The sequence below is a fragment of the Dipteris shenzhenensis genome, chromosome 30 (assembly GCF_047967505.1).
Source record: "Dipteris shenzhenensis isolate YYH24624 ecotype China chromosome 30, Dip_SZ_1.0, whole genome shotgun sequence".
NCBI lineage: Eukaryota > Viridiplantae > Streptophyta > Polypodiopsida > Gleicheniales > Dipteridaceae > Dipteris > Dipteris shenzhenensis.
The window spans coordinates 40943888-40954649 of record NC_141625.1 but is presented as its reverse complement, the minus strand read 5'-3'; the positions used below and the strand labels follow the sequence as shown (position 1 = coordinate 40954649).

General features: G+C 40.8%; 1 protein-coding gene across 1 annotated transcript; it reads right to left on the bottom strand.

Moving 5' to 3' along the window:
• Positions 1-6687: 6687 nt before the first annotated feature.
• LOC147882125 (putative indole-3-pyruvate monooxygenase YUCCA4) lies at positions 6688-8282 on the bottom strand. Its single transcript, XM_087401519.1, has 4 exons — positions 7539-8282; positions 7184-7432; positions 6956-7078; positions 6688-6879 (listed from the first exon to the last, which is right to left on the bottom strand). The coding sequence occupies exons 1-4, from the start codon at positions 8280-8282 to the stop codon at positions 6688-6690; spliced, it is 1308 nt and encodes a 435-aa protein (XP_087257645.1).
• Positions 8283-10762: the final 2480 nt, after the last annotated feature.

Here is a 10762-nt window from a genome sequence, read left to right as displayed (position 1 = left end):
GCAATGCTAGTCAGTCACTATATAGCAACGCTGTATATCCTAAAAGCATCGCTATATAGCGACGGAATAGGGTATAATGTTGCTATATAGCAACAAGATATAACGTCGCTATATAACCTAAAAGTGTCACTGTATAGCAATTGAACAGGGTATAACGTCACTATATAGCGACACTTCAGGGTACTAAATCTAACAAGAGAAGGAAGGAGCTCATGGGTGGCTATTTTTTGGATCTTAATGGATTTCCTTGCATTTTGTGTTGTGATTTTTGAGATGTGCAGATGGAAGGGACAAGTGGAAGCTCGTCAGATGATGCGCCAACGCCCAAGAGTGTAGAGCGGAGGTTGTATTGTCATTGCACTCATTGCAAGCAAGAAGTAGGACATCAATGACGTATTGTCATGTGCCACTTGCAAATGTATGGGGAGGACCAGTACCCACCATTGGTGGTGCACGTGGTGATGGATCATCTCGGTAAGTCAATGCTATTTGATTTCGTGATTAATATTGCATGCGTACATGACACGAAACCTTGAGACAAGATCTTATATTTACATGAAACCTTGAGACAGGATGAGGAGGGTGGTGAGGGTGCATATATACCTTCACACTTTGAGTAGAGGATAGTCTCCCGGATGTGCTAGATGATGACGAGCGTATGGTGGACATGATGGATTCTATTTTTAGGGGCACTACATCACATGTACACATGATGTTCGAGTCTGAGGCCAATATGCGAGAGTTGCAATCAACATAGTTGTACGAGGGTGCTGGGATGTCAAAACTATGGGCTTGTCTCTCAATCTTGAATCTACAAGCAAAGTATGGGTGGTCAGATACAAGTGTCTCGGCCTTAATGAGGTTAGCTCCTGCATTAATTTATCTCATTATTTGGATATTGTTTGGTTTGAGAATCATCATAGTTTCTCATTATTTGAAGCCTATGTATGTTTGAATTGTGATAGGTTGCTCCAGAAGACATTGCCTACACAAATACCATGCCTTCATCAAGAGAGGAAGCGAAGAAGATGCTGACAATGGTGGGTATGGATTATAATACTATACATTCTTGCCATAATGATTGTATTCTCTTTCGTCGTGAGCATAGAGATTTGCCTAGTTGTCCGGAGTGTGGGGAACAATGATATAAAGATGACTTGTAGGGTGAGCAAATCTCGGTAAAGGTCTTGAGACACTTTCCCATCATTGCTAGAATACAACACATGTTCTGATGTAAATCCATAGTAGAGTTGATGACTTGGCATGCTACACATCAGTCCATGGATGACACATTGAGGATTCTTACAGATTGTGTAGCTTGGAAGCACATAGACAATCAATGGCCATACTTTGTGAGGGAGCCACGAAACTTACATCTTGGGCTCACCGTGGATGGCATGAACCCTTTCAGGTTATGCTCGATATCTTGGTTGACATGGCCTATAGTCTTGGTAAATTACAATATCCCACCGTGGCTAACAATAAAGAAGGGACACCTCATGCTTGCACTTCTCGTGCTAGGGAGGTACAAGCCCAAAAATATGGACGTGTACATGGCACCTTTCATGATAAAGGAGTTACATATCTTATGGAGAGGAGTGCGAGTCTTTGATATTTCTAGAGCTCCTAGACATACCAATGACATTTTGCTTAGGGGAATCTTGATGTGGACCATGCATGACTACCTAGGATATGGAGAAAGCGTAGGTACATGGTTGTGTCTTTACATGTATAATATGTGATACTTTTATGACTCTCTTTCTAGTGCATGTCTTATACTAACACATTCAAAGATTCTTGCACGACTTGCAATAAGTGGGTAGCATGCTTATCATATTTGTGGAAAGGGTTTGAGTGCACTTGCACGACACTCCAAACATATGAGGAAAATGGTTGATGAAGGTCATTCTCAGTACCTTCCGCTAGACCATCTCGACCGTGGAGGCCCCAGGCTTGATCCACCACCACCAAATTTGAAAGCAAGTGATTGGATTCAAGCTTGGAGGATGAATGGAGAGGAGCCTCCTCTTAGTATGAAGAGGCTATCCATCTTTCATGAGCTTCCTTATTGGGGTCAGTTACAAATCAATCATCTCTTGGATCCCATGTATATCTTCAAGAATGTGGGGGCTACTACTTGGGCACACTTGGTTGGTGACAAATACTCGAGAGGAGTGCGAGAAGAATTGCATGTCATAAATAGGATGCCTCATTTGTGGCCCCAAGTGCATTTTCGTAAAGTTGTCCTCTCGAAAGCAACATGGATCCTATCTAAGAGAGAGGAGGCAGCAGTCAAGGCAGACATTGCCTCTTTTTGAACACCGACAGGGTACATGCATTGCTTGAAAGGAGCATTTTCAAAGGACAATAAGCTTAATGGGCTCAAGTCCCATGATTGGCAGAAGGTCTTACAGGTATACTAAGTTATAGGATTAGTATACCGATAATTGTGATGCATTAGTATAATTATGATTATGTTATATTATTGACATGACTTCTTTGTTGCTTGAATAATTCATCCTCCCAATTATTATAGTGAAAGGGTGCTTACAAGAAGATGTTACAAATGCTATATTCAGTATCAGTGGTATTGTGAGGTATGCTTACTATCAACTCGCATCGATTGCATTTTCTTCAATTTAAGTTGAATAATGTGTAGATTAATTATGAATATATCTTACATGGGCATGTGAAATAGGTGGATATCTCAAAAAGAGATCTCCATATTGAGCATCGAGAAGGATAGGGTGGAGTCCATTGAAGTCGTATGCTTGCTTAAGAAGCACTTTCCCTCGAGCATTATGACAACTCAAGTGGACTTGCTTGTGCACATTGTTGATGAGGTAGCCATTGCAGGTACCGTTCATAGTCGGTGGATGCTTTTTCTGAAGCGTTTTATGAAAACTTTCAAGGGATTTGTAAGGCAGAGAGAAGACCAAAAGCAAGCATGGCAGAGGGATGGCTTGTGCAAGAGTCATTAGTATATATCACAAAGTTTCTTGCATCCATGGATCCCGATATGGCGCAAGCTTGGCATAACACCAATGATGATCACATCATTGGCGAGGTTCCCCAAGGAAAAAGGATTGAGATAAAGATGAGCGAAGAGCAAATGGAGAAATTCAATAAGTTTTGTATTCTCAATAGCAAGGAGATGCAGAATTGGATTGAGAGATATGAAGCAGCCAAAGCAGAAAGAATAAATGCAAGGATGAGATTCAGAGCAATGCACAAGCGAGTGCAACCATATCCATAGGATCTCGCCCTTCTCCCCACTCACATGTCACTTGATTGGCTAACAACTGACTCTACATAAAGCCAAACGTGATGGAGAGACAATATTTAACGAGCGCAAGCGAGTGTTATCATCTAGATGTATGATGCATGTAATTTTCTTACCTCTTGACGTAATTAAGTAATTATTTGTAGCAATATATGCTATAAAATAGATGCATCCTCATTGTTTTAATGATGCTCTTTCGTAGTACAAAAAGTACAGTGCATTACAATGGTCCCCATGCGACAGTGAGGAAAGACAGTAGTGGTTTCTTTGCGATAGACTCCACCAAACTTTGGACCGATGAAAGTGATACTTTTGTTCTTCCTGAGCATTGTGAGCAGGTGAATACTAATGATTTAATTAATCAAAGCTTTTATTTTTAAAGATTAATTGGTACATGTACTTAAGCATAAATTCATATAATTGATGGCATTTGACACCCATCTTCAATATACGTGGTTTTTCATCCGGATCGTTCTGATGCAAGATGGTGGTAAGTGATCCAAGTTGCACCACGAAGCAAGCAAAATTTTGAAGATAAAGATGTAGATATGGAGATGCCACTACCAATGCCGAATCCAATTGATCCAGATGGATCTAGCAAAGAAGATGAAGATCATAATATGAGCCAAGAGGAAGATGCACATAATGACATTGTACGGGAGGAAGATGGAGATAAAAATATTGAGAAAGAAGATGATGATCATCAAGAATCACTCGACTTTATTGAAGAAGATCAAGTCTTAGGTGAACGTACCATGATATAGGAGATCAAATCGGTATAGAGTTGGAGATAGACTTGTTTGGCGCACTGGACTTGAAGCTGTTGATGTAAATGCTCTTCATTGATTTTTTCATCTCAAACTTGGACATGAATATATGAGCTTCAAACTTGATGTACATGCTCTTGTACTTTTATTCTTTCAAAGGATCAAACATGTATGAAAATTAAAAAAATATATCATTGGGAAAAACTCTCTTTAAAGGTCGATATGGGGAAAAATACTCTCTGTAAAATGCCGCTATAGGAAAGTGTCTTAGAGTCATTATATAATTACCTTTGACAAGTCTAGTAAATTTCACTATATACCCATCATTTACAAGTATGGTAAATGCTGCTATATACCAATGTTTTATAAAGGTCTCTATATACCAACGTTTTACAAAGGTCGCTATATACCAACTAAAGGTCACTATATACCAACCAAAGGTTGCTATATACCCACCTTACGTACCAACGATTAGCGCACTGCACGTGCTAAACCTTTGCGCTTAACTGTTGGAATAAGGCCCATGTGTAGTAGTGCCAAGAAGTGGGAATGAGGACTACGGAGTTTGATCCAAGGTTTTTTTATGCTTCTAGAGAGCCTCAACCTCCCATTGGTGAACAAACTGTTGGGGAGATTGTAGATCTACTTGATTATGAACCAAATGATCATAATGAGGAGGACAAAAGGGTAACCAATACTCTTGATGCTAATCTTGAGCAAGAACAGGGAGAGGCGCACCAAGCAAAAGAAGAAGAACATCCAATGATGGAATAGGATTTCTTACCTTTTTGTCCATTTCTCATGTTACTCAAAAACATTTGTGTTATTGATTAGTCTCATTAGGATAGAATTTCTCACTTTCTTGTCCATTACTTATGTTACTCAAAAACATCTGTGTTATTGATGAGTCTTGTTATCTTTTTCACAAGATGTTGTCACTACCTTTTTATTGATGGTTTGTAAATATTTCATGGTGAAATGTGAGCAATATTTTGTTTTGATAGATCTCTTCTTATAGCTTGAATTTAAAAACCCCTCTTGTTATTGTAATCCTGTTAATTTATTTCCAAAAGTGGATTTAAAATACCCCTCCTTTTGAATGCACATGGTACACTAAAAATTTATCGGGTGCACCCACTAAGGATCAAAGGGTTCTGAGCACTTTATGCAAGGAGCTCCAGTGAGGTGATCATTGGGGGGCACATGGGCAAGGCCTTTTCTATTTCTTGATCAATTTGGCAAGGTTTCCCCTCCGCCCCTTTGCTCTTCCTTTCATAGTAGAGGCATGGGTTATTTTTTGTGTTCTTAGCCAATAGACCTCATAGGGGGTGAGGTTCCTCAATTGATAGGAGCAGGAGCTACTGGACTATAATTTTGCTAATGATACAGCCTAAGGGTATGGGGAGGGATCAGCACTGACCCTTGAGACAGTCAGGGGAGCCATGGATGTCTCTTGTGAGGCCTTCAGGGCTCAGTAGATGAAATCTATTGGCTTCTTCATGGGCATAGATGAGGTCTAGGAGGTTTGGGACTAGAGGGCTACTTTTTTTATTTCTTCAAAATAGTGGGATACTTGGGCAAGGTTTGGCACATTGATCCAAACATAGTCTTATCAGTCCTAGAAGGAACAATTCGGTACCTTTGGCTCTAGGAGGGCTGGCCTCTTTGTGAGATTCAATGGGACATGGGGGTGTAGTTCTAGCTAGCTTGAGTAGGGCACTCAGGCAAGGTCTCAACGAGTGCACTACTTAGAAACCCTATGTATCACGTGCATTCGAGGGGTAAGTCATTTTTTCCTAAAGTTGAATTAAAAAACCCCTCTTGTTATTGTAAACCTGTTAAATTTGTCCAAAAGGTAAAATTAAAATACCCCTCCTTTTGAATGCACGTGGTACACTAAAAATTTATGACGTGAACCCATTGAGGATGTATCAGCACTTTATGCAAGGAGCTCCAGTGATCAATCAAGGGCACATAGGCAAGACCTTTTCTCTTCCTTGATCAGTTTGGCAAGGTTTCCCCTCCACCCCTTTGCTCTTCCTTTCATAGTAGAGGCATGGGGAATTTTTTGTACTCTTAGGCAATAGACCTCATAGGGGTGAGGTTCCTCAATTGATAGGAGTAGGAGCTACTAGACTATGATTTTGCTAATGATACAGCCTTGTATGGGGAGGGATTAGCACTGAGCCTTGAGACGGTTAGGGGAGCCATGGATGTCTCTTATGAGGCCTTAAGGGCTTAGTTCAATTGAACTCTATTGGCTTCTTCATGGGGATAGATGAGGTCTAGGAGGTTTGCGACTCGAGGGTTGCTTTTTTATTTCTTCAAAATAGTGGGATGCGGTTTGGGTGCACATTGATCCAGACATAGTCTTATCAGTCCTGGAGGGAACAATTTGGCACCTTCGACTCTATGAGGGCTGGCCTCTTTGTGAGATTCAATGGGACATGGTGTTGTAGCTCTAGCTAGCTTGCATAGGGAACTCAGACAAGGTCTTGGCAAGGTACAGGAGGTGACCTTTTTCTCTTATAACAATTTGCATTGGAAGATGCCTTCAGTTGGAGGCAGTCCTACATACGGCTTGCATGGGTTCAAAAAGTTCTTGAAGTTGTTAGATTGTAAAGTGAATGCATACATTTATGAGGCATATCTATATGTATATGTCCCTGGCCGTTGATGCGTGTTCCTGCGTTTGAAATCGTCGTCTACGTCTGCTGCGATTCTGCGAGCGTCCGTGGAGATGCCCAGCAGTCCTTTCCGGCTGAATCCCAAGAAATACAGCCCATTCTTTCCCTTCCAACTCGTCTCGTCCATTTCCTCCTTGCCTACCTATATCTCAACGTAATCAGCAATGTATCGCTTCATCTTTAACAAGCTTACCATCATCTCTGCAGCTTCTATTTACCTTTACCCATGCAGGGATGTTCCTTTGGTAACCCGTTGCCAGTATTACCGCATCGAAATCGGCATAACTCCCGTTCTTGAACAGACAGCCCGACGATGTGAACCTTCTCACCTCGGGTACGACCTGCAACATGAGCATCTGTGAGAATCCTGAGGTCGACGCTGGAGACATCCGGCCATGTGTAGCCAATCTCAAATGTCCATCTCCAGCAGCTACGTTCAAGCTTACCTTTATGGAACCATCCTTGATCTTTGCCAATGTTCCAACATCCAGAGCGGGCGTTTTCCCGAGGGTTTGTTTCAGCTCCAATGGCCCAGATCTAGGTTTGCAGAATCCATATCTGCTTATATCACCCAAAATGATTCGACAGAGCAGTAACAGTAGACGATCCGTCCAACGAAGCGATATGTATTTTGCTAGTGTCATTGCAACGGCGAAGGTTGATAATCCAAACATTTCTCGCGGCAGCACGTGCACCTGGAGCAAGATAAGGATTCAAAGCTTAGTCTTGCACAACATCCGAGCGCGGAGAAGGCCAAACAACAGAAAGCACAGAAATTTGTAATGGATGGTTCGAATTTACCGCACTTCGGACCGACAGAGCAGGTTTGCAACCGAAATTCGCCAAATCAAGGGAAACCTCCATTCCTGAATTCCCACAACCAATAACGAGGACCTTCTTACGACGGAACTCGTGACCATTTCTGTAGTCGCTAGTGTGCAGTGTTTTTCCGCGATAATCCTTCAAGCCTGGCAAGTCATTGCGAAAAGCCGGCTCTGCGTTTTCGCCAGTAGCAACCACTAGCCATCGTGTGAAGTACATTGTGGATCCATTCGGATTCTCAGTACGCACATGCCACAAACCTGTCTTGTCATCAAAGCTAGCGGAGGAAACATTCTCGTTGAATCGAGGGCGGACGTCCAACTTGCTCGCATACTCATCGATGTAAGCTAAAAATTGGCATTTCGTGGGAAACTTCGGATAGGTTTGCGGGAAGGGCATGAAGGGCAACTCACAGAATTGCTTCGGTATATGCAGGCATAGACGGTCGTAGGTTCTCTTTCTCCAAAGAGGAGCAATGCAGTCAGCTTTCTCCAGTAGAACGCTGGGCACTCCATGGTGTTTGAGGCAAACCGCCGTTGCTAACCCTGCAGGGCCGGCACCGACGATGACAGCGCCATCAACAGAGTCGAAGCTACAACGATTTGTTGATACGTTGCAGGTCATATAATCTGAGGCGGCATCAATCAATGAAGCAACGTTACGACTATCGTTTGAATGCATGGAAGTCATAAGATCAGATTTAGAAGGCGCCAGCTGACCCATGTCTGATCTGCAGGATAGTACGTTACAATCTAAAGAAGCCATAGCTGCAAAGCATTCGCAGGGAAAATGCGTTAAGCATGCAAAGGCCAATGTATTTAGTCGTTACACAAGAGACCTTTCTTCTCATCCTAGATGGCTTTTATAGATAAGCCAAACACAAAATATTCATTCTAAAGGGCACATATTCATGCATTATCCTTTAAGGTCTCTAAATAGTACCTCCCCTTGTCGTGATAGTAGTGGCGTAATATGGCCTCGGCCTTACACATTTTGGACATGTTTTCCAAAGACCTCCAAGGGACCAATCAACTTTGCATGCCCCAAGAAATCTCCACCATTGACATTAACCCCAAAGCACACTAACATGAAGCTCCATGCACACTAATTGTCAAAAGGGTTTTTTTTAATTTACATCAGGATATTCAAAATCTTTCCACACTACACCCAAAGCACAATCACTTTAACTACAAAGCTCTTATTAACTTAGGATAGTTAAATCCTCTAACGATAAAACAAAAGCAAACTAATGTGGGATATTCAAAATCTCTAAGGAGTGGACCAAAACATGCCACTTCATCCATGTTGGACGATTCTCTCAAAGCCTTAGTGTACGATGACATCTAAAATGCTGCCACATGTTGGATTTGAGTGAATAACAACCTAAAGAACTAATTAAGTTTAATGGTGGACGTAGCTGATGGTCATGGATAGTCTAGATTTGGGATTTTTTGTATTAAACACTATTTGGCTAAAGTTGGCAAACTAAATGACGAACCATATTTTTAATGACGCAAACTACTTTGTTCAAGCCCATTGACCCCAACCAATATGAGATTATTAAACTTTCTTTAGTCATTATCTAAGAACAATCAATGTTTGAACTCCCAATGGATTAATTTATACCTCTACATAGTACATTGACAATGTAGTAATTGTTACTAACGTACTACTTGTAATATTTGGTTTGAAAATGCCAAAATATCCCTTATGGGTTTTCATTTTCCATTTTTTCTATTCAAAGCTCTCAAAATGAATAGCCTTGAATAAAACGAATGCAAGGGGTTCGATGAGGGTGGGCATGGGCACTATATGGAAGTCTCCCATGGCACATGTATTCAAGGGGAAATTTTAAAAATCCCTACTTACATAAGCCCTTTTGAATATAATGTTATGCTAAAAAGTTTGATTTTATTCTTCATGTGAAGAAATCAATGAGAAAATTCCTTTCATAATTTATAAGGTATCCCTATCAGAAGAAAAAATGGTCACTTAGTCAAATATACCAATACTTAAAGACTATGATCATCATAATATAGGGTTATATCCCTACATAGAAGCCATAGTTTCCCTTTGTAAAAATTCTTCTTTTTACTAGGGTATTTGCTCCCTTTCCTTCTCATATAGCGAAGGTAAAAAAAGAGACCTGTCATAGTCATTCTAATATCCTATCACACACATAGATTCAAAACACCATAATGGGAGTAATTACATGGCCCATGCATTTTATAGCCAATCATATATAGGATGGAAAGATAGACAAGCATTGGTGAAGATAGACACATCTTGGTGAATTAATACCATGTGTATAAAGCCTTCATGCATTCATATACATGACTATATAAGCACTTGTTTTTTGTATAATCATTGCTCTTAAATACGAGAGGCAATGGGTGATGGTGCCAATCATGCTAATGAATGTTAATTAAAACTTATAAAGGTAAGCATATTTTCAAATATACTAATTAAGAAACGTCATGAGCCACCTCAATAAACATCGTGCTATGTATACAAAATCGAAAAAGATACGTAAACTTTGACCTTGGATTTTAGATACTTACCTCGACTTTTCGAGGTGTCAACCCGCAAGTATGTGGTCTTGGAGTCTCTCAATGGCTCTTGTATGTACCAGAGACTCTTCGTATTCTTGCTAGCTTTAGTAGTATCAATGCTTTGATCCATAGAGGTAGGCTGTTCTTTGCACAAATCACAGTCATATTCAAAAGGTAAATAATCATACTAGCATAAGTATACCGAATACGTTTTTTACCTCTTACCTCAATGTCTTTGATTAGTGTGGTTGCACGCACTCTACCACTAGTCTTGGCTTGAGTTTTTTGCCTATCTCGCCATCTCACATGAGTTAGAACTGTAGTGGAAGATTCGAGCCAAGCTGAGCATAACTATTTTGATCTCATGGAACTATTCTTCTACAATGTCATCATCGTAAAGTCTTTGAGGAGTTTTTTGGCCACCCTTCACATACGGCTACAGTCTTCCCTGCCAATATCATTATCGTTTTAGCAACTAGCGATTCCACCATAATCTTTGGGAGGTGGCTACGGTCGTTGCATTGCCTATGCTAAAAAATCCATCGCTCAGTCTATCTTACCAACGTAGTAGCTGCCACTATACTGACCAAATACAAGAGGCAGCAATGGTGAGGGAGGCTTATATGCAGTGTGCCAATAGCTAAGCCGATC